The 25,333-nt window shown below is 32.1% G+C and overlaps 1 protein-coding gene across 1 annotated transcript in view; it reads right to left on the bottom strand.

The window, feature by feature from the left end:
• Positions 1-8,839, bottom strand: part of LOC139522599 (atrial natriuretic peptide receptor 1-like) — a 58,732-nt gene extending 49,893 nt beyond the window's left edge. The window contains exons 1-2 of the mRNA XM_071316064.1: positions 8,401-8,839; positions 2,639-2,854 (exon numbers count right to left, since the gene is read on the bottom strand). Of these exons, the coding sequence (XP_071172165.1) occupies positions 2,639-2,854; positions 8,401-8,839 (655 nt within the window). The remainder of the gene's footprint in view (positions 1-2,638; positions 2,855-8,400) is intronic.
• Positions 8,840-25,333: the final 16,494 nt, after the last annotated feature.

Here is a 25,333-nt window from a genome sequence, read left to right as displayed (position 1 = left end):
AGAGGCGTATACCATAATATATCAAAATGTACCAACTTTGATGAAAGATCAAAGAATGAAAAGAGCCCTTGCTACACAGAAAATTATTAAGAGTAAAAGACAGTCAAAATCCTTGAAGAAATTACTCACCAGCGCGAAATTAAGCAAAAATGATACAATTCCTTCTGAAAAAAATGCGGACGTTCAAATTGCGATATTTGTCAAAATATCATGGAAAGACAGTCATATGAATTAATATCGGGAGAGATTTTCACTATTAAAAACTCTGTTACGTGTGCATCGAGCAATTTAATTAATGTTATCAAATGTAATGGGTGCAAAAAAGATTATGTTGGACAAACAGGAAACACTTTACGGAAAAGATTTACTGTTCACCGTCAACAAATCCGACATAAAGAAATTAGGATGATTAACATAAGTGAACACCTGGATTTATGCGCTATCAACAAATCACCCAAATACTTTGTTTTCCCATTTTACCAATGTGACGACCAAATCACCGAAGAAATGAAAATTAATAAAGAAAATATGTTTATACAAAAATACAAACTAAGCCTAAACAGATAAGACGTTACTTTTGTAAGGGTGACGTCCCTTTAATGTATTGTTACAGACTTATTATCGTGACGGTACGTTACCGTTAGTTACATTCATCCATGATTATCACAAAGATGTGAAACCGGTTGGGAAAAATGTAGAGAATTAAAGGACTTTAAGAGCATTTTGAAATTTAATTTTATTTATATATATATATATATATATATATATATATAAATAGATGTTGTTTATAAGTTGTAATGTTGTACAAGTACAATTTATAATGTTTACAGATTTTTTTGTACAAGTTATCAGTGTTTTATGACCTGCTGAATACTAGTATAAATGTATACTGAGTATTAATACTAAAAACATTATAAGACCACAAAAAGACTTTGTATGGATATGAATATGGCATAAGGAGAAAAATAAAATTACACTGGTAAATTTTAGAAGATAAACCTGTATCCCATGTTGCAAGAAGGTAAGTGTCAAAAAACTTATAACTTGTACAAAAACCCTGTACAAATTATAATTTGTACAAACTTACATCTTGTACCCAACACATATATGTCTAAACATATCATGCATTCACATTTGTCAAAATTTGCATATATATCATAGATTTAAAATTATTCATTGTTTTTTGATAATCATTGCTGTTGCAGACAATTTTTGGTATCTTATTGGAATTTTTATATAAATTTAAGGGGGAAAAAACGCATTAATTGGTATTTGCGAAGTCTGATGTCCAGACATTCATTTTCATTTTTAAATATATACCAGGGGAGCGGTTAATACTTTTTAATAACCTTCCTCGAATCAACAGAGTTTATTTTGACTTTTCAAATAAGGCCACACCAATACGATTCCTTGTTCGACGGACCCGCCCGCACCTATTTTTTTTCAAAACAGAATTTTTTTATTTTTTTTATATTCCCGCTTCCCGCATCCGGAAATGTAATCATGTCCATTTCCCGCACCGTTGTTTTTGTAAATATTATAAAAAGATATCAACATTTGTTTTAAAATCACAGTCTAACCTGTATATAACGACTTTAAACATAAAATCACCCCACCACAAGGTGTAAATATCTGTGAGAATATTTGCTTCAGCATGAAACCTATTTATCCAAAGAGGGAGTGCTCCGATATAAATTTATAACAGCGAGGAAATACATGTAAAGAACAAACAATTGGTTTATTTCCCCCTTACTCTGATTAGGTTGAGAACAACCCTTCCTTAAGGGGTCATTTTATTGATGTAGAAAAGAAAACAGAAATACCAAGGATTTGTATAGTTCTTCTATACAAAACCTTTGAAAACTTAGAATTTTGTACTCAAAAAGAGGAGAGTTGCATCATATTTTAAACAACTTTTTCTAAAAGAGGGGTCCACTTATTTTGAATAATATTAAACTGTTAAAGTAAATGTGTTAACATGGTTAAGTCCAGGAATATTACAAAATTCTTGGACATGTTTTGACCATTTAATTCCAGATAGATATATAGTTCTTTGAGAAAATATGAGCTCTTTTATACAAACAAATATATTATAACTTATATTGATCCCTCATAAAATATGTAAAAGGGATATTTATAACATTAAGGGGTTGCCCCCAAACTGATGATGACTTGAATGGAGAATTGTCTCATTGTCAGTCACACACATATCGACCAGATGTAACTATTTCTTGGTGAACAGGGGAAAAATACATCAGAAATTAAAGAAATGTCAACGTACAAGTGATAAATCAAGTTTTAATATTGTTAAAATCTACTTTTTAATCGCTCGCCTTTACTTTTCAAGCTTCGCCTCAAAAATTTGCAAATTAAATATTTTTTTATTAAAATTTTCAAATCGATAGCTCGCCCCATATTTTGGAGTCCAAAAATCCGTAGAACAAGAAATTAAATTGGTGTGGCCTTAAGGAAGACATTTTGAAAAATATCCCCTAGGGTAAATTGTATTCAGTGGAAATGGACACCAACGTTTTTATAAATATTCTCTGGTGTTGTCGTGTTAGTCTCCAAATGTATCATACGAACCATTACATAGCAGATTTCATATCTGAGTATGAATTCGAGCTAAGAATCTTACCTCGAGCATGAAGGTTGGCTTCGGTAAGAAGATTTTTATGTTGATTGTTTATAGTTGCTTTCCTGAATGGTATATCTACTGGCCTTGGCAGATCCCCGTCAGCTTTGAAATCTCGCGCTAAACTGTTTCCCGCTAAATTGAAAAAGACGTAGTCTGTGTCGTACAGAATGACAATGTGTTTCCACGAGTACTTCTCCAAAATCTTCTTTACTGACACTTGAAAGGATAAAAGATAAAAGAAAATAGATTAAATATATGCTTTATGTATTTGAAATAGATTTAAAACTGATGTTCAGTGGTTTTCGTTTATTGATGTTGTGCATACATGTTTCTCGTTTCTCGTGTTTTATCATGATAAGATTAGACCGTTAGTTTTCGTGTTTGAATGGTTTTACATTTACATTTTTTATTTTTGGTGCCCTTTATAGCTTGCTGTTCGGTGTGGACCAAGGCTTCGTTTGAAGACCGTACTTTGACCCATAATGGTTTACTTTTACAAATTGTGACTTGGATAGAGAGTTGTCTCATTGGCACTCATACCACATCTTATTATATCTATTTACATGTATATAGGAATGCTCCATTTTAAGAATAAAGCAAATCAATGATGAATATATGTTTAGAGCAAGTGATGAATATATTATACTAACAGTTAGACAATAAAATAGATTATTCGGTTTTCTAGTTTTATTAAAGTCGCTTCTGTTTGTTTCAATACTAAAATATTTACGAAATTTATGTTTTTCAAATAGGTTTGATAAAATTTTGAATACTTATTTTGAATACACCTTTGGAAAAGGGTCCCCTGATGAAAATTCTATTTACATCGATCACTGATCATTGCTGCCGATCGAGATGATTGCTTTAAAGAAGTGAAATTAACATGCACATATTAGGTAAATTTATGCATGTTAAGAGATATTTAATTTAGTTTAAAATTTATGTTTATGAAATACCATGTATGATTCCGGATCTTTTGGTTGTTTTACTTGGAATCCACAAGGATAACATCATGTTTTTAACACGTGTGTAAAATTAATGTAACCCTGTGTCGTTATACAAAAACAATTAACTTTTTGTCATAAACAAACTCAGAATAGATTAAAAAGTAACCCGAGTCTATTGAATGGTATGGCGAGTGACGAATGTCAAGGGTCTCACTCTGTATCGTTTACGAAGCTGATACGTTCAAATTACAAAATATGTATTAAATATAATATACAAATTGATTAATAATCGATTTGAATTTTGTAATTAATACTTCTAGGAGGAGATTCAGTTCACGTAAATTCTCTTTGAACACTATAACTAAGGTATACATATGATACTTTGTTTATAAGTTGGTTGTTATGACATGTAATATTATACCATATTTCATCTCCTATGTATATTATGTAAATATAGAAATGTAAGAGTGCATAAATGTCATATGTACTTCGGGATCTTCACATTGGATCTAGGCCCATATACTTGTCAAACATAGCGCATTGATAGGGACAATGAACCAAGCCATGTGCCCAAATTACAATGACATTAATCTTGATGTCTTAATTTCAAAAGAATTACCATTCTAATCTTCTTTTTTTCTAGAGCGGGCATGGGCTAAACTTTTCTATCAAAGTCGTCGAGGGAAGTTTGCGGTTTTACAGGACATTTGCGATTTTTTAAATGGACATTTACGCTTCAAATATAGGGACGTTTTTATTTTTCTACAGTACGTTTGCGCTTCTTCAAAATAACATGTTAGTATTGGTTCTTTATGGCCTTTCTTTTTTACCCGAGCTGGCAGAAATTTATGTAACCATTTTCCTAATTCACATGTAAATTTGGTAATTATTAAAGTTCTAATGATTGAACCTTCCGCAATCATGCTTGACGTCCTAATTAAAACTATGACTCTTTCATCAAAGTGCAACCGTCAATTGTGTATTTCCCATTGGTCAACGACATTCAGATGAATAAGTTTCTATTTTACGCACGACAAAAACTAACTTTTCTATTGAACCAATTGAACTTTATAAAAAATTCTCAATTGGTTTTGATGTAACGTCATCGATAATATTACACGTGAAAGGATTCAGTCAGATATAATAGTTCACATGTCAAATCATCGGATTGTATTTCAGGTTTTAATTTCACGTGTGAAATTATCGGTTTTATTTCACAGAGAAATTACGGTATTGTATTGCAATAAGTGTAAAAATTAAAGTTGTTTATTGGGATCTAATAGTAAATAAAGAAAAGAATTCTATTAAGTTTGAATAATATCTTATAAAAATCATATTTATCTTTGTATTACTGTGTAACGAAACCATAACAGCATGTATTCTGGCTGGTTAATATGCGTATGTATTGCAATAAGTGTAAAAATTAAAGTTGTTTATTGGGATCTAATAGTAAATAAAGAAAAGAATTCTATTAAGTTTGAATAATATCTTATAAAAATCATATTTATCTTTGTATTACTGTGTAACGAAACCATAACAGCATGTATTCTGGCTGGTTAATATGCGTATGCGATTTTGATACGCCCGCATATCTATTTAATGTTTATGACGTAATATATAAGAACAGCGCATGTAGCCTCAGATCTAACACTCTTTTTAGGTTTTTATTTCTGCTCTTGTTTCCAGCCCTGAGGGGAACTCTGATTCCGTTATCCGACCCATGTTCTTTTCTATGATTAATTTAATCTTACTGATACTGATAGAGAATCAACTTGTTTTCGTCCAGGAATCCATAGAATAATTGTATGGGTGTCTAATTTAACGCAGGAGCTTTGTATTTTTTCATTTGTATAAATTATGTTAAAAAAGTATCATATCATTTGCATTGGCACTTATAACAATGCCATTATTTAGTTCTGTTCTATATAAAATAGGAATAAGTATTATTTTAACTCATACAATATTTTCTTATTTCCTAAAAATTGATGAAGTTATAATCTTTAAAAGATCCATAAAAGACAAACACAAATAGTTTTAACTTCTTCATAATTAACAGCGAGAGGTGGAACCCGACAGAAAACATGAAGAACTTCGTTACACTCGATCGTGGGTTCTTTCTATCCTAAGCCGAGAAAGGAAGAAAGACTTCACAATTTGTCTTACATTTGTTTTCTCTCTCTCTTTTAATTAAATAAAATAAAATCTTTCAAATGAAGGGTTCATAAGATAAAAATATTCCCTTTGGACCACCTCTATCCCCTTTTTTTCTTTTTTTTTTTGTTGTTGTTGTGCTGTCTATTTTCAACCATCAACTTAAGGTTTCTGATCTAGTTAAAACCTTGCTTTCTAACCGATCTATTCATGTACCGGACAGGCAACTTTCTTAATAAAAATAGAAAATCTACAATGCCGTTATACACATGCATGTTGTTTGCAGGGAGTCCCCGCCCGCAAAGAAAGAAATACAACAAATGGAAGTTTTTAACGACCTTGACTGGCTATACAGCCCTGGCACGGTCGGCCCTGGCTTGCGCCTTTTTTGGGCATTAAATAATTTAAAAGAAAGAAAGAGCCAAGACTCCAAGATACTATATTCCTGTATCACGTGATGTTTACCACGCGGAGCTTACATGAGAATAAATACCTAATATGGAAAGTGAAACTACGCTTCATAAAATGAAGTCCGAAAGCACATAAAAGAAAATGAAAGGTTGGTTTGTTTTGGCAAAGGATGCCGGGGTTATCCTCTCTGTGTTTGAAATATACACGAAATCTTTGCCACTGCCCCTTTTTCTGTTCTATGAATTCTAACCCTTAGTTTTCTATCTGTTACACGCTAAAAATTCCGGTCGACCTCCTACGGCACCCATTAGTAGTTAAAGATTTGATTTCATTAACAAATTAATTTATGACCTTCATGTACATGTACGTGTCGTTTAGAATACGGAAATATACCAATTGGTCAATATTAATCACCCATGTAATTTGCTCCATGGGTATTTGCAGAATTTCAACGGTGGTAATTTCTTGGCATGGTTTTAAATCGATGAGTTTTTTTGTTCCCGGAATTAAAATTAAAACAAAACGTGTTTTGTTTGGCGTTAATGTTGTCTCAAGAGAAAACATGACACTAAGCGTCTGTACGGTACATTGTTGTTCGCTAAGTTGACATAATGCCACATTTTCTCAACAACAACAAAAACACATTCACATGTTGATGCGAACTTGATTAATGTTCCTTATGTCTGCAGCAAACTATATGTTTAATTAGCTTTTTGGTTATTGCTCTGACCGCTTATGATGAAATGCGCAGAGAACTTATTAAAAAATTCAGTACTTATCATATGTTAACTTTTTACTTAGAAATCCGTATTCAAACATTCGCAGAAAGCCAGTCAGAATTCCTATAGAATTTTAGCGAGAAATTGCAATCTATATACTAGAGGACATTTTAGCACCGACATTCGCCGTTTCAGAATCTAATGCATTCTGGGTACTATTTTCAAAAGTGTACACCAAAACGTCGTGATTGGTTAAAAACGTCCTAACAATGGAAATCCAACCAATGACGTGATGTTATTTTCATTTTGGGGTACGAAGAATGAAATTACCCATGATTCTTTAGATTCTGAAACGGCCAATTGTGTTATACTGTCACACCACGGTTCCAGGTTAGGAAAACATGTTTTACCCCGCCACATTGTGTATGTGCATTTTCCACTTAGAAGTCTATAAAAGTCAGAAGCATATAATAGTTTAGTGGTTGTCGTTGATTCATATCTGCCATATTTGCTTTTCGTAAATTGTTTTGTTATAATCTAACCATTATTATTTTTTTAATTTTTTAATTGAATTGTTTTATGTTTTATGTTTGCCAATTATAGCCGATCATACGGTATGGGTTTAAGATATATTGTTAGATAGTTTATTCTCATAAAACCATGCAAGTACAAAGGTTACAGAGAAGTTAAAAAAATAATATACATAAAGATAAAAAATGCATTAAAAATGCATAAAATTCAAAATTTCGGATGAGATAACATATAAAAGAATATATATATATAGACTAATATAGTCAAATGTAAAAGCTAAAATTGTATGGACTTTTCTCGTTTTTGAACGCAATACGGTTTTTCCCTATAAATGATTACATCCACTTCATTGAACTTTCGTGGATAGTTGTGGCATTGACAATCAAACCAAGGTTTTTTATTAACAACTTAGAGTAATTTTTTCTTTTGTTTCCTTCAAGAATGGATACGTCCATGTTTACCTCTTTCAAAATAATTTTAACATATGTAAACCAGGTATAGCAACCTGATACATAGACGTGAATCAACAAATTAGTAAGAAAAGAAACAAATAAAGTTTATTTTTTAATTTTGTCTGAGAGAACTGTTGAGCTAAAAACCAAGATTTGTGTGTCAATTTGGAGGAGAATGCAGAAAGCGAAGCCAAAAGTTCAAGTCTTAAATGTGTGTACTTTCTTTAAAAAGATATAACAAGAAGTAAATAAAATGGGTTTTTAATATGTATTTTATATTCGTTCTCGTTTCTCGTTTTTTTTTTATAGACCGTTGGTTTTCCCGTTTGAATGGTTTTACAATAGTAATTTTGGGGCCCTTCATAGCTTGTTGTTCGGTGTGAGCCAAGGCTTCGAGTTGAAGGCCGTGCATTGGCCTATAATGGTTTACTTTTATAAAATAGTTACTTGGATGGAGAGTTGTCTCATTGGCACTCACACCACATCTTCCTATATCTATTTAAAACTATTTTTGCAATAAAAAATTATACAAAGTTTGAAAAATTACTCACCAGATAGTTTATCCAAATTATAAGACATCCGAGTGAAAGTTGTATACATATCTTTCTGTTTCCGAATAACTAAATCACCAACTCCGCTTATCATGGGCATTTCTAAGTACTGGGCCAAACGACCGGCCGCTTCTATTGTCTCCGAACATGCTGGTCCTATCACTGCTTTCACGTTTTCTATGTAATATAGTTCTGATAAATACCCAATCACTGTTTGTTTGGGACAGTTTCCTGTGTAATTACGTACTATCACTTCGTATTTGACGCCGTACTCGGCTTCGGCTCGCTCAAATGCGATATCTAAAGCCGGCCCAACACGGCGTTGATCGAAAGGTTCCGGTGCGCTTGTCATTAACAAAACGCCTATTTTGACCGTTGTAGTTTCTTCAGATTTTCGTATAAAAACGCTTGATAAAATTAAAATTAAGAAATATCTCATTGTGTAAACCATCTACACTTTCCATGAATCAATCAAAAGTCACTAACGTGCTCTCTGGTTTAATTTTTTCGTTGTTTATCACAAATATCATATGAAACAACAAATTAATACCGAACATGAAAATATTAATTATAAAACCACGTATATCGATATTCACATTAATTGTTCTAGGTTTTGAAACACTGCTTTGATTGGAAAGTAACGAGAAACCAGATGTCAATTAATATCCAAATAATATTTTTCATAATGTCTTACCGTAAAATGATGAAAAAGTGTAATGAAATAGTAGATTGTCGTTTAATTTGTCACTAATTCTTGTCAACATAATTATTTTCATGGTTGTTGCTAGCTCTGCTTCGAAAAGTAATTTTATTTTTCTGACAGTGAATATTTCAACTTAATGATCTGATCTGTGTGTTTCATTAAAGTGATCGATATTACGTATTATTTACAATTGAACAGATTACATACACAATTTCTGTAAATTACTTAAGATTAAATGCATTAATTCTTATCTTTGAATTAAAGAAACAAATCGCTTAATTATTCAATTTTTTTACACAGATTATTTTTTCGTTTTTTTTCTTCTCCTTCAAATTTCCTGGAAATACTAATAAATTGATTTTGAAATCGTAAATGCTATTTTAGCCTTTGTCCTTTATAATATATATATTTATTTATATACCTCAGTCAACCTTTTCTTTATAAAATTAGTACACAATATGTTAACTATTTTTTCAAATTGCAATCGTTGAACTATTGGACCGGTCAATAGTTCCAACTAGCTATAGGACCTCGATGAAACTATTTGACCGCAAGCGTCATTATATTTCGCGGAATTGCAAATACAGCTATACGGGATTGGAGGATTTTGGGAATACCGCCGTAATTACTGCTTTTTATATAACGATACTTGATTTATCCCAGCCATTTATTGTCTGTTGTCTTTCGATATAAGAAAACACTTACTGTCTGGATATTCGTGGAATACCAAGTTTATTGTCCCCTCGGATACAACTATTGACCTCGGCTACGCCTCAGGACAATAGATGCACCTCGGGACAATACACTTACTATTCCACTCCTACTCAGTCAATAAGTATACATCAATATAATTACTCTAAATTTATATATATAGTATATAATATTATAGCCGATTTCTAGTGTCATTATTCATATTAAATTATCACATTTGATTAAAACATTGATACTGACGAAAGCTATTTGTTCAACAAATATGATTTTATAATATCCTTTTCATAACTATATTACCACCTTTAGTTATAAAAAAAACCCAGACTATATCAACCTCATAGGTGTTGTTATGGGTTAAAACTATGGCAGAATATTATTTTGATGTTATGCATGATTGGAGGTTACAATACTATTTTTTATTTGATATAGACTTGCTATTTCTATGACATGAAAATTGGCAATCTGTTTGGTTTCTTGTCTTATTTTACCATCTCCAGTCATAAATCCAGTCCAATACAATTAAGTTGTGATAACGACATAAATAGAAATCAGCCCAGAAAAAAGAACAGAATAACGGAAGTGTTTGAATCTAAATGAGAAACACGACGGGTGCCACGTGTGGAGCAAGATCTGCTTACCCTTTCAGTTTTTTGTGCTTAGTCTTTCGTTTTCTAAGTTGTGTTTTGTGTATTATTGTTGGTCTGTTTATCTTTTTTTTTCTTTTTTAGCCATGGTGTTGTCAGTTTATTTTCCATATTTATGAGTTTCAATGTTTCTCTTATTTTTTGTACTCTTTTTAATTTGGACGCATTTTGTTTAACGACAATTTTCTAATCTTAAAGAAGAAAAATGTGTATATATATACGTGACTTCTAAAATGCTTTCCAATCCGTGCAATCCTATGCTTAATTTTTGTTGACCTTCTAACATCATGATTATGAACCTCAATTTTTGTTACATGCATAAACAGTTGATTCGTATTTCTTCCCAACTTTTTTTGACATATTCAATATGTATACATTTCAAAAAGAACAGAGGGCTCTATATGGCATTTAATGACGAATGAACCAAACGGTTAGCCTTCAAATCGTTTCTTTCATCGTTTGTATATTATCTCGTTTCCTGCATAAATTAATCCAATTAGTCTTTTTTAACCTATCATTACTTGTAAATAAACTTAATATATTCAAATGTCTGATCCGTTACATAACATTGGTTCAACTTGAAATTACTAGGATAGCATATTGGCAAATTCCATAGAATAATAAAATCTATACATGATTTACTTATATAACGAAGTCAATTGCGTAAGCCGGCATGACGTAATAACGAATAATTAAAGAAAAAACGTATACCGGTATATTACCAAATTAGGACAATGGTGGTCATAAGGAATTTCTCCATTCAAGGATTAATATAGTGAGATTTTACTATACAGATCTTTGAATCATTCCAGGGCCTTTCTGTTTTCCAAATAATCAATAATACCAATAATTAACAAGTTCCGGGTCGAATCTGATACCGATACCAATATTACTTATAACCTATCTATATATACTAAACTAAAATAAAGAGTTCCGTTTTGTTAGCTGGCATGTCGTAAAAACGACGAAACAAAGAATTCAAACTTTTATATTACTAAAAATAAGACAATGTGAATGGTGGTGTATTAAAAATTACACCACTGCAGGCCAAATTGTTTTCCGTATAATCAAAAATACCAATGTGAAGAAATAATTTAATTTTAGATGTAATACCGAAATACGTCTTCTGATTGACTGAAAGTGTTTTGTACAGACCAGCTCACTAGACATAATTTTGTCATGTAACGTGATCTCATCAACGTCTTTTCATGATTTAATCCATAAAAATGAAATTTAGAATTGATATAATATATAGAAATACTTGATTTTTTTCTCTGTCTATTTGAAATAATTTCTAAAAATTTAAGAATGTTGTGCACAATTTTAAATGCAACGCCGGTTATTGAGTATGCACCACATTTATTTTTAAGTTATTCCTTCATAGACAGAAAAGTACTGCAGTCAATCCTTAGATAACACCAAAAATGTAAATAAACAACGTATTTAAACACCAAAGTGTTTGGTCGATCTAAGATTCCAAGAAAGGATATCGATGTTTAACCGCATTGATCAAGACACAACTTGTAAAGATATTAGCGGTGATATACAATACAATACAATACAAATATGTTTATTATAGTGACATTGTGTATAACAAATTATGTACAATATTGAAACATTTCAATTAAATTACACCCGGCCCAATGGACCTATAAGTCACTTCAAATAGATACTATAGTATTAATTCAGATTGTTATCAGGAATTTTTTATACATGTTAATCATTTAAATATAAGTGTTGTCTGCGTTTTGTTAAGGAATGTTCTAAGTATCGAGCTGTTTTTCGAGGATATTCTGACAATAATAAATTTAACTTTTCACTGTTATTCAAATTTAATACGGTTTCACTAAGTCCAGAGAATAATTGATTACGTAGTCCATTGTAAAATTGGCATTCAATCAGAAAGTGTAGTTCATTTTCAACATGTCCGGAGTCGCACATTCTACATATCCGTTGGTATTCTGGTTCACCAACAAAACGTCCTGTTTCTAATCTTAGCGGAAGAATGCCACATCTAAACTGGGCCAGTACCGATCTTTCTCTACGTTTTAAATTTTGTTTAACATATGTTTCTGTTGAATATGTAGATTTAAAAGTTCTGTATGTACGAAGTTTCGGAAAGTTAGATAAGTTTGTATGCCATTTTGTTGCACATATATCCATAAGATTGTTTCTGACGCTATTAACATCACATTTTAGCATTTGTTGAAAGTTATCATCCATACCAACTAAAGACAGTATTGTTCTTACACTAGATGACCAATTGTTCGTAGATAATTCGTAGTCCCATAGGAACACCCTTTTACAAAGTCTACTATTGTCCATATCCATCAATCGGTTCCAATATCTAACCATACTACACCTGCGACGTTCTTTTAAAAGTAACCATCCAACATCTCCGTTGATAGCCAGCTTTGGAGCAAACTTGTGAACTCCCAAAAAGTATCTTATGGCCTTGTTTTGAACAGTGTCGACACAATTTAAGTCTTTAAAACCCCACACTGAAGAACAGTAGTCGAGTATAGGTACAATACAAGAGACATACAGTTTTTCATAAGTCTTTATACCAAATTCTTTTAAACTGTGTATCTTCGATATAATAGCTCCGAGTGCTCTTCCACCAGCTGCAGAAAGATTTTCAGCATTCGATGTATAATCTTTTTTCTCGTTAAAAATAACTCCAAGGATTTATATTTGTCTGTAATTTGCAAGATGTTCCCTCCGATTCTGAACTGAAATTTGCTCCTTTTTTGCGAGATGCTCTGAAGCGTACAACTTTTGACTTGTCTGTATTAATTAAGACTCTCCATTTTTTACACCAATCATGTAATTCATCTAGCATCTTTTGCATATCACATTCATTCTCGGCCATCAAAACAATATCGTCCGCATATAAAAGTAAAGACAATTTCCATTCTCCAATATTAATACCAAGTCCAAGTTGGTTGATTTCATCTACAAGATCATCAATAAAAACAGAAAATAATGTCGGAGATAAATTATCACCTTGTTTTACGCCAGAGTTACATAAAAACCAATCGGACATTTTATTGTTTAATCGAATACTTGCGGTTGTTTGCACATATAAACTTTTAATAAAGTTATATATTTTCCCATCAATATTATTAAGCAACAGTTTGTACAGCAACATATCACGATCTACGAAATCAAAAGCCTTTTTAGATCAATAAATGTGGCAATAACATTAGGATTGTTTTTTATTATGCTTTTAAGGGTGTATACATGATCCTCACATGAACGATTTTTACGAAAGCCGTTTTGTTCCTCAGAAAGCTTCGAAACACACGACAACAAACTGATTCCTCGATAGTGTAGTGGAATACGTTTATCTGATGATTTGTCTTTAAGTATCGGACAGATAATGGCCTGGTGCCATAATGATGGTACAATGCTCGTGTCGAAAACTAGTTGAAACATAGAATATAGGACGGCGATCACGTTTTCTGTCTTCAATACTTCATAAGGGATATTATCAATTCCACACGATTTACCGGTTTTTGTTCTTGAGACAAGTCGCCTAATTTCATCTATAGTTATAGCTGAATTCAACTCTTCATTTTCAGTAAACAAAGGATCGAGCATTCTTTCTTCTAATAAGACTTTATGACTAGAGGCATATTTTTGAAAATTACCATCGAAATCGTCCGCTGAACTATCCATATTATATATATTTTCAAAATCTGTTTTCCATTTTTCTAAAACAACCTTTTCATCACTAACAATCTCACCATCTTTGTCATATATTTCCATTGGAATAGAGGAATGTCTACGAGGCCCTAGCTGTTTGATTTTGTTCCAAAAATCCGTAGGATTATTCGTCGTCATAGTTTCAATGTCAGTGCACATACTTTGTTTATATTGCCTTTCATACTGGCGTAGCTTGCGGTCAAAGTTTTTTTGCGCTAACTGAAACTTTGTTCTTAGTTCATTTTTCACATGGGTACGTCCTTTGAACTTTAAATACTGTTTTTCTTTTAAATGCATATCATTCCATAACGTTTGTAGGTCATCGTTCCAAAATTGCTTTTTCACCTTTAGCCGTTTTTTCGAGGATCCACTGGTGTTAAACACTGGAATTTTATCGTTCATCTCCTGTATTATTATATCACAACGTTCCGTGTATATAGTATCTATATTGTCTTGAGTTTCTCTAGTTTGTTCAATGTGACTTATAACATTTTGCAATGCAATTTTACACATATCGGAAGAAAACATATCATTTGGCATTAATTTCAATTTAAATCGCTTTGTTGATTGAGTAGGGCTGCCTGGAATGCTGTTGGTAAATATGGATTTTATAGATCTAAATTCTGTTACCAAGACTGAATGATCCGGAAGTTTGCTACGTTCACCAAGGAGGTTAAAAAGATTTGCCTTTTCTACAATAGATCTTGTTGTGATTGTTTCAAACGAAATACACTGGTCTAGAAAATCTTGCGGGACACAAATGTAGTCTACCACGGATTTCCCTCTACCTGAAATGAATGTGAAGTTATCTTTATCTTGATCGAATCTTCCATTCAAGACGCACATTTTCGATTCGTTCAAAAATTCCAAGAAGGTGTTGCCATGTTGGTTAACGGTTTTATCAAGCGATAAATAAAGGCAACAGTAGTATACCGCTGTTCAAAACTCATAAATCCATGGACAAAAAACAAAATCGGGATAACAAACTAAAACCGAGGGAAACGCATTAAATATAAGAGAACAACGACATAACACTAAAATGTAACACACATAGACAAAATCCCACGAGAATAATATATATAACATCAAAACCAAATACATGAGTTTGGGTTGAACCTGGTTTTGTGGCATGCCAAACCTCGCACTTTTATGGCCATGTGAAATATAACATCAAAATGACAACACAGGACTACAATATAAATAAATTGGAGAACACAATTAACAAAGAATCACACGAACAACAGCCAACAAAAGGCAACAAGTTCAAAATTTTAATACGCCAGAAGTGTATTTTGTTCACACAAGACCTATGTGTGATGCACAGATACAAAAGTTTGAAAGCCGAAACGAGTACAAAGTTGAACAGCATCGAGGACCAAAAGATCAAAAAGGTTGTGCCAAAAACGGCAAGGGTTTTCTGTTAAGTTACCAGAAAATCCCTATAATTTAGAGTAATTTATACTTTTGCAAACAGTAAATTTAATAAAATGAATATTCAAAAGATGTACATGGTAAAGCTGAAGTATTAACTAATTACAGGAAACAACTGAAATACATTTACATAACCAGACATTTGAAACACAAAAGTAGACACATCCGAATACGTTTAAACCTCTACGCCAAGTGACGTCCTATTTGAAACTGAAAAATGACGAAAAAATGACGTCATTTGAATTAGTAAAACAGAGCATCAAAAAATGAAAAATGACGTCACATAAGAATGAATAAGATAGAATTAGGATTAATTTAAGATTATATATTTGAACTAAATACTGATATTGCATTTAAAAACAAAGCACACTTTAATTCTTATTTATATAAAACTGAGGTAGCAATTAACTATATTATAAAACTATGTCCGGTTTGCTATTAATCTAACTTCAAACGTAAAATATCGTACTGATTACTTTGAACGAAATCAAATCTGATAAATGAAGGCGGTGATTAATTTTCTTTACCATAACACATAAATATAATAGAAAAGACGTCAACACATTTGACAAAATCCGATGAGAATTACAAATATAACATTAAACATTTAAACTAAATACATGAATTTGGGATGGATAAGTACCGTACCACGTCTTATAGTAATGCGAGTTCACACTCGGCAAAACAGTCACAATCGGGAATAAGTCACGTTTGGTAATTAAAAGATTAGACGACATTATGACAAAACACAATCTACCATGTGGTAAAAATGTCCTTATCGTGACGGTAATTCATCAAAATCAGAATAATCCTTCAGTGATCCTATTCTTGAGTTAAAATCGCCACAGAGAAAAAGAGCGTCCGTATCGCATTGTTCGTATATATCAGATAAGATGTGTGCAAAATATCCTTGAGAGTCTCTTCCCCAAACTGAGTTTTCAGGAGGTAGGTAACACGAAAATACAATAAAGTTAAAATCTGTGCTTTTTGACTGAAATTTACCACACATAACGCCATCTCGTATTATATCAATCGATTCATATTTATATTCTTCAAAAATCCAGTTTTTAATCAAAAGTCCTACACCACCTGATGCCTTTGTCTATTAAATCCTTCGTTTCCAAGTATAACCATCAACTTCAATTTCATCGATTTCTTTCAAATGCGTTTCACAGATACTAAAAATGTCTGCATTCACTTCCTTTAAAATTTCTGTACGTAATTCCTTATTATTTTGAGTCCATCCGCAAATATTTAAGTGTCCAAATCTAATAGTACCACTGTTCCGGGTGTTGTCCTAATCGTTCTTAGTTTCCATGTCAGTATTGTCAGTATCAGGAACCGGTTCATTTGATTTTTTTTAGAATTTTCCCGTTTGCGGTAACTCTGTACGATTTGCCTTGTGGTAATTCCCGTAAAATCGTGCGTGTATTTGTTTCGATTAATCGTTCAATACGGGATTTAGAGGATTGGATGTAAACATGTTTGTAATAACCAACATCTTTCAGCTTATATTTATTTCTGAGTATAAGTATTTTCTGATCCTGGCTTTGAAAACTGATTTTAACGAGACCTGGTTTGTTGTGAAATCTTGTTGTCAAGCGTTTTGTTGCAGCCACTGATATTTGAGAAGAAACTTCGCCTAAGCTGTCTATCATCTGTTGAACTTTGTCTGGGAGATTTTCGCCTTCAGTGAATGGTAAATTTTTTACTATTACCGTTACGTCATTATCGTTTAACGGGTCTGCTGGTTGTGTATTACCTTTAACACCTTGATCATTATATTGATTGTTGAAGCTGTGGTCAGTAGGATTAATAGTAAAGTTTTCAACATGACCAACACGTACTGAAAGTGTTTGAACTGAGTTCACCAAGTCATCTAAACGTGACGATTCTTTAGCTATGTTTAAATAAATATCATCTTTTAATATTCGAATTTTTTCGTCAATTGTAGATATAACATCATTTCTTGGCTTGTCAATTTTCGATTCAAACATCTTTTTCATACTGTCTTGACCATCTTTAATTTCTTTAATACTTTCAACAATTGATTTTATAGAGGACTGAAGATCGTCTGCATTGGCCATTTTAGTTTGTTTACTTTCGGGACGAGGGGTCTCACCTTCTGATGATCTTGTTCTTTTATTCTTGTATTTTGGTGTATTTTGCATCACATTTGCAACTAAAGTTCACTCTTTTCCATAGCATTGATATATCCAATAAATAAATGAAACTAATATTTAAATCCACAAGTTAATCAGATTAGAACGGAGACATTGTTTCACGTCTGTTCACACCTGTGACAATCACAAAAAAAAAAAAAAAAATAAAAAAAAAAAAAAAAATGTATATAATATAATTGGATAGCAGTCAAACCCATTCTTCAGGAAGACTCATTGTAAAAATAGAGGTACATGTAGCACATAATTTGAGTATGACCTTACACTCTATTAAAAGACGTTATAAATAAGGACAAATGGCGACAATACTCAAATTCCCTGTGTTTTTGACCTTTGTACAAAAAGGTAGTGCATCTGAACTTGTCATTATATTTTATAGATACAAGAAGATGTGGTATGAGTGCCAATGAGACAACTTGTAAAAGAAAAAAACCTTATCGGTCAATATACGGTCTTCAACACGGAGCAATGGCTCATATATTGGTTTTTTTTATGAAAGTTTATAGTTATAAAAGTGGTGAACAGTTGAGTGACCTGTAATGAGAAATGACTGAGATTTGTACAATACAATGTTTGCTATTAGTAAGTGATTGAAATATGTTCTATTTTTTGTAAAGGCTTTGTCCTTTGCTAAAAACGACGAAGTTTTGGTATAACTGGATATCAGCGAATTGTCTACGTTTCTGAAGAAACAAATCTGACAATGCATTTTCCCACTTTGAAATTTAATAATGCTTATGATGTGTTGATTAATTTCACGTCGTTATAAAATACTATTGTGCAAAAAGTAATTTTCAATTTTCAAAATAAGAAGTATAAAATTTACAGTGGGAATTGGAAATGTGTCAAGGAGACAACAACCCGACCAATCACAGTTTTCAATCTTAAACATAAAAGCAAGTTTGCTATTTTTTTCCAGATTTAAGATAAAGAAAAACCAAAGCTAGTCTTTTCACCTTTTGTTTATATTAAATCAAAAGGTAAAATTATCATTTCTAGCCTTATATTCGTAGCTTACAATAATACTTAACAAGGGGGGCTAAAGATACCAGAGGGAGAGTCAAACTCATAGATTGAAAATAAACTGACAACGCCATGGCTAAAAATAAAAAGACAAACAGACAAATAATAGAAGACACAACATAGAAAACTAAAGATTAAGCAACAGGAACCCCACCAAAAACTGGGGGTAATCTCAAGTGCTCCGGAAGGGTAAGCAGATCCTGCTCCACATGTGGCACCCATCGTGTTGCTTATGTTATTATAATCCGGTAAATACCTGTAGTCTAATTCGGTAGGTCACATTCGTGAAAAGGGAAGCGTATTATAGTTACGACATAAGGAACATATCCGATATCATCTGTGATAACGGTCAACCAACTTGTGATGGCGTCCGTATAACTTACGAAGGAATGATTTCAACTTCACTATTTGGAACTCTTGGTTTAATAGCTTCATTGTGAGTAGCAATCCTCTATCCAGTAAATCATGATAGGAAATACAAGCCCGGGAATATCGTATCAATTGGGAGATATATACTCCGTATGCAGGCGCTGCTGGAATTTTGCTACATTTTGTACATAGAAATGGGAAGTTCATAATTGGGAAGCAAGACATGCGTTTTTTATATTTTGATAACAGATACATGTACCAATTTGTTAAAATTCTAATGAAGATTGAAACAATCTCCTGGTGGAAACAATAACTTTTCCAATCGATCACTTGCAAAATAATATCAACCGATCGAACATTCATTTGGGTAATAAAATATTTTTAATTAATATCTTTAATATATATTGGTTTCCGCATTTCTTTGTGAACAATTTTCTATTGATATAAGTAAACATTCACGTCATCTCGATGCATCATGAATAAAAGAAACATACACGTCAATTTAAGGAATCTAGAATCCAAGAAACAATTACTTCATTTTAAGAAATCTAGATTATAAGAAATATTTAATATCATTAGGTCGATACCTCTTCTGGTGGACTGATTCATCGATGGAACAAAATTATCACCGAACCAGATTTGTATGCATTACTGATTTGTTCCAATGACAATGAACATGACATGCTTCCAAGGGCAGTGCCTATGCAACGTTTCCTAAAGATAGGAACATTGGAAGACTAGTTAATATTTTCATTGAACATTAAGCATTGTAATGAGAGTCGTGAAAGATTTGTTACTGATGTAGTAACGATCACATTTTGGAGTAACGATCATCGGAGCTACTATCATCGGAGTTACGATCATCGGAGTTACTATCATCGGATTAACGATCGTTTCAAAAGATGTCGTAAAATTGCCAATGAGACATGACCCGACAGAAACAAAGGGACGACGACTCACAAATCTGCATTTTGTTCATAATTTTGTACTAAATAGTGACAAGGGATGTTTAAATTCAATGAACAACAAATAATGATCTACAATACTTTTTTATTCTTAAAAAATATTTTTCAAATGAAAAGCTTGAAAGCAAATATAGTTTTTTAACTGTTTGCTTCACATACTGTGTGGTCAACATAGTTCTCAGCATGACACCTTACAAGTCGTTTACAATTGCGGACATCCTATCACGAATGACAATAATCAACGGAAATTAAAGAACGTAGGTGAAAGAAGTCTTACATCTATATTATATTAAGAATGGAAGCAGAACAACCTATATTGAGAGTCACATGTACAGAAGACACAACTCGAATGATTCAGAATCCCTCTATCGGTGAATGTCATCTCGATAGTGAGTCGGAGCATAACAACTGGATCAGTTGGGTTACAGAAGACAAGATGTGAATACACTAGCAAAAACAATTGTATTACGTATACTATATTTTCATACAGATTCTGTGCGGTTGCAAAATCCTTTAAAAAAAACAACCAAACATAGACATATTTTCAGCTGGCTTTAGTACAATGCCGTCGTCTCATATGTACTCATGGTACTCATATGTTAAATGTATATGCAGAATTAGTGACCATTGCCGGCTCGCTATTGAAACAGGAGGATATGAAAATATTCCACGCCCTCAAAAACTTTGTAATAAGTTGGCAGAGTTCTGGATGATAAATTTCTTTTTTTTTTAATATATATAATACATCATGATATGAGAATGTATTTAAAAAAGAATTCAAAAGTTCAATAAAAAAGATTTGACTGAAAATACAATGAAATAGAATTTAAATCCAACGACGTCGTCGTACCAGCAACAGAAATAGTTCATTTATTTAACTGTCTATGGACATGAGGACATGGGGCACTTCAGGTCTTTTTTTGTGTTTTGTGTTCGATGTTTTGTTTTATTTTTGGGGGGAATGTCATGATCAGATTGTTATTACATGAAACTGTGAATGTTAGTATGAAGTTGGAGCTCTAGCTGATAGGTGTAATTTGTGATTTATAAAAAAGATAAAGGTAGTGGTATAACTTCTTCCACGTAACATTTCATGATGGGGTCCTCATCGAGGTCCACGCGTACGTTTTAGTCAAGCCAACAGAGACAGTGAGTTTAAAATTTCTTTGAAGGTAAGAATGTAAATAGCAACATAAATGCAATACATGTATATATGCACATTGTTAGAAATATAAATTTTGCTACGAAATAGGAGCTTCACGTTTCGTCATGTTTCGAAATCTCGTACAAAGTTCAAAGTTCTTTGTTTTCAATCAATCAAGGGCCCTTGACGAGATACTATAACATATTATATATTCTCATTCAATACACATAAACATATAAATGATTTATATGTTAATGGATATAAAAAATCAAAATAAATATATATTATCAGAACATAAAAATATGTTATTATACATAGTTACGTATATACATAAGAAAATGCCTGTCAGAGTGTCACAAAGTCAGGAATATGACAGTTGTTATCCATGCGTTTGATGTGTAGGAGCTTATGATTCTGCCATTTAATAAGGAACTTTTCTTTTTGAATTTTCCTCAGAGTTCAGAAATGTGAGTTTACTATTTATTACTATTATTTTTTTGTAAAAACGTTAGTTTAATTCTTACAAAGTTTCATATCTTCAATTTTACTGTCATTCCAGAGTCAGTGCCAATACAAATAATATAATAATTTTATCATACAATTTGCTAACAGATGTTCACCTTCAAAGTTATCTCTCATCCTGAAAAAAAAGCAAGTTGAAGGAAACAAAGCTAGAATAGGTTTTGTGTGATTAGTAAAAAATATCGGAGTTATCTGATCTTGTTTTCTTTCATACGCAAAGTCATGTGAGACAGTCTGAATGACGTTGACGTCATGGGAAAATTTGTAACTTATTAGTAAGTTAGATATATGAAGATGTGGTGTGAGTGCCAATGAGACAACTCCGCCTCCATCCAAATAACAATTTAAAAAAAGTAAACCATTATAGGTCAATGTAGGGACTTCAACACGGAGCCTTGGTTAAAGATCGTTAAAATGTCGATGAAATTCCTTTAACTTTTGATTTTCTACATGTAAACTTTCAAATGTTGCTTTCTTATTTTAGTTATGATCAGTTACTTCACATAACTCAACATACTTTTAAAGATGTTTAAACTGTTGTTAGCTATTTCCGATTTACTGTTATCGGTTATTAATTTTCATTTACTGTTATCTGTTTTTGATTCCTTGTTATCTGTTTTGAGCCAAATCAGTTTGTTGTTTTGCTGTTATTGGACCCCCCCCCCCCCCCCCTTATTAGACATAGTGGGTTTTTTTTACCACAAATAACACTTCCTCGATTTTTTTTCAAGGTATCTTATCAAATTTAATTAAAAGGATGATAAGTTCTATTCATACAAAAACTAACAATTTTTTCTGAAACAATTTTTATAATTAATCATTTTAATACTGCGAGACGTGTATTGCCAATTTTGTGCAGATAAACGAAATAATTACGACTGACATCCTTTACTTTGGTAGGATTGCTACATGAATAATTCCAACAACTAAAGTATGCATTGTGAAGATAAATCAATTTAGATTTACGACATAAAAATTTTAAGTGTGGTTGACAGCCGAGAAATCGGTATTTAACGGAATTTCGTCACCGCCTGTCATTTTTCTAAATCGCAGAAAAAGGGGGGTCCATGCCCTAAACACATGTGGTTTATTTCTTCTGCTTTTGGCATTTAGTAAACAGAAATATCCGATAAAAAACGCCGAAAGCAAACGATTGGAATCTACCTAACGAAGGCTTATAATGTTATAAGAACCCATGCATATAGAAAAAAGGCGGCCAAATAGCGATAACATCATTTAGGCTTAGGTTACTTCCCCTCATAATCCATGTACTATTATATTGATTTATATATCTTTAAAAATAATAAATCGTTAATTTCCTTTATATATTCTACTTTATGACAATATATTACTACACTTCTTATATTCATGTTTAATATCAAACATTGTTTAGGATTATGTTTGCAAGTATTTGTTTTGTTTCATACCGATATTGTAAGAAACACCGAATTGAAATGGTCTACTTTTCAACCTTGTTGCGCAGTCTCATTGGCGATTATACCACAAGATATGTATAATATCGCATATATTTGATGGACCTTCAGTTTAATTACTGAGGTATTATAATACTAAAGATAGTCAAATTGAACAGGTACCCTGATTTTATACATCCAGACAAAGTGTCTTTCTTTCTTGTGATGTTACACTATTGTTTCAGATAAGGGAGAAGGTTTGGTATCATTAACACGTTTAAACCCGCTGCAATATTTTGCACCTGTCTGGAATCTGATTTTGTTTGCAAGTATTTGTTTTGTTTCATACCGATATTGTAAGAAACACCGAATTGAAATGGTCTACTTTTCAACCTTGTTGCGCAGTCTCATTGGCGATTATACCACAAGATATGTATAATATCGCATATATTTGATGGACCTTCAGTTTAATTACTGAGGTATTATAATACTAAAGATAGTCAAATTGAACAGGTACCCTGATTTTATACATCCAGACAAAGTGTCTTTCTTTCTTGTGATGTTACACTATTGTTTCAGATAAGGGAGAAGGTTTGGTATCATTAACACGTTTAAACCCGCTGCAATATTTTGCACCTGTCTGGAATCTGATTTTCAGTAGTTGTTGCTTGTTTATGTGGTTCATAAGTGTTTCTCGTTTCTGTTTTTTTTTATATATAGATTAGACCGTTGGTTTTCCCGTTTGAATAGTTTTCACTAGTTTTTTTTATTGCGTGTCCGGACGTTATTCGCACTGAATGTTAATGAAACAATATTAAACTCTTTATCGTCGATTTTTTACTGGTTTTTTTTTTTTTTTTTTTTTTTATAATTGTTTAATCTCTCACCTCATATTTTTGTCTATCATTTTGAATTCCTTAAACTTTTTGCCATAATTTTTGCGAAATGTCTAATTTAAACTAAAACTTTTCAGCGTCTGTCTCAATGGATTATTTGGATAGTAGCCTGCCATGACTTTGGTACTGGACAATTTGCATATTAGCAAGCCATTACTTTCGTATGCGTTTTAAATTATCTCAATACACGCAACATATATTTAATGAATGTGCATTAATGTTGTATTCAAAGTTTTACTAAAATCTGTGGCAGAAAATAGCCCATTTACTGTACCTCGACCTTCAAATACATTTTGATTCCTGTAAGACACAATAAAATTTGAAACGATAATTAAAACATTCTTTATTTTTTAAAATAGTTTTTGAATTGAAACCTCAAGATCCCGAATCGCTTACCTGTAATTCTGTGCTTCAATCTGTCATCATTGATAATTTTGGCTTTTCAATATATATTAATGAGTTACATCAAATGTCATTTAAATGTTTTTTGTGTGACTGTCTGTCATAACTTCTTTACAAAAATATATTTTAACCCATGTTCCATTATAGCCATAGTGACTTTGGTGTTTTTTTGGCGTACATAGAAATGAAATACAAAATCTATACTATAGATACGCTGTAAGTCATTAATTCCAAGTTTGGATGAAATGTTATCATCAATTCTGAAGGAGAAGATTTTGTTAAAGGAAGGCAAGCAAATTAGACAAATTGTGACAAATTGTCTTTATGCTGTTAGTTGACAATTTTTGTGTATAAAGTTTGTTTGTAGATTTTACTTGAACATTTTTGCTGTTGATAGTTTATATTTATATTCAATAATATTCAAGATAATAACAAAACACTGCAAAATTTCCTTAAGATTACCAATTTAGTGGCAGCAGCCCAACAATAGGTTGTTCGGTTCGTCTGAAAGTTAAAGGTCTAATAGATCTTGACATATTGCACACACTACCACTTTCTGATCTGCTCTAAATGTTGTGTTTTTTTTAGGTATAAGCCCAAAACTGCATTTGATTCCCATGCATGTTTTTTTTTTAGCCAAAACGTTGGATACAGTTTATAAACTAGATACCCTAAGGAACATTCATTTAACGTCTGGGAATATTAGTCCCAGTAGTTTCAGATGTGAAGATCATTAAAATAATTAACGACATTGACTGACAACGACGGACGTCAAGTAATGACATAAAATCACATGGGACCCTTTGGGTCCTGTTGAGCTAAA

Source organism: Mytilus edulis, chromosome 5 (genome assembly GCF_963676685.1).
Source record: "Mytilus edulis chromosome 5, xbMytEdul2.2, whole genome shotgun sequence".
Classification (NCBI taxonomy): Eukaryota; Metazoa; Mollusca; class Bivalvia; order Mytilida; family Mytilidae; genus Mytilus; species Mytilus edulis.
The sequence above is the reverse complement of the archived record's forward strand: the minus strand, read 5'-3'. Positions and strand labels throughout refer to the sequence as shown.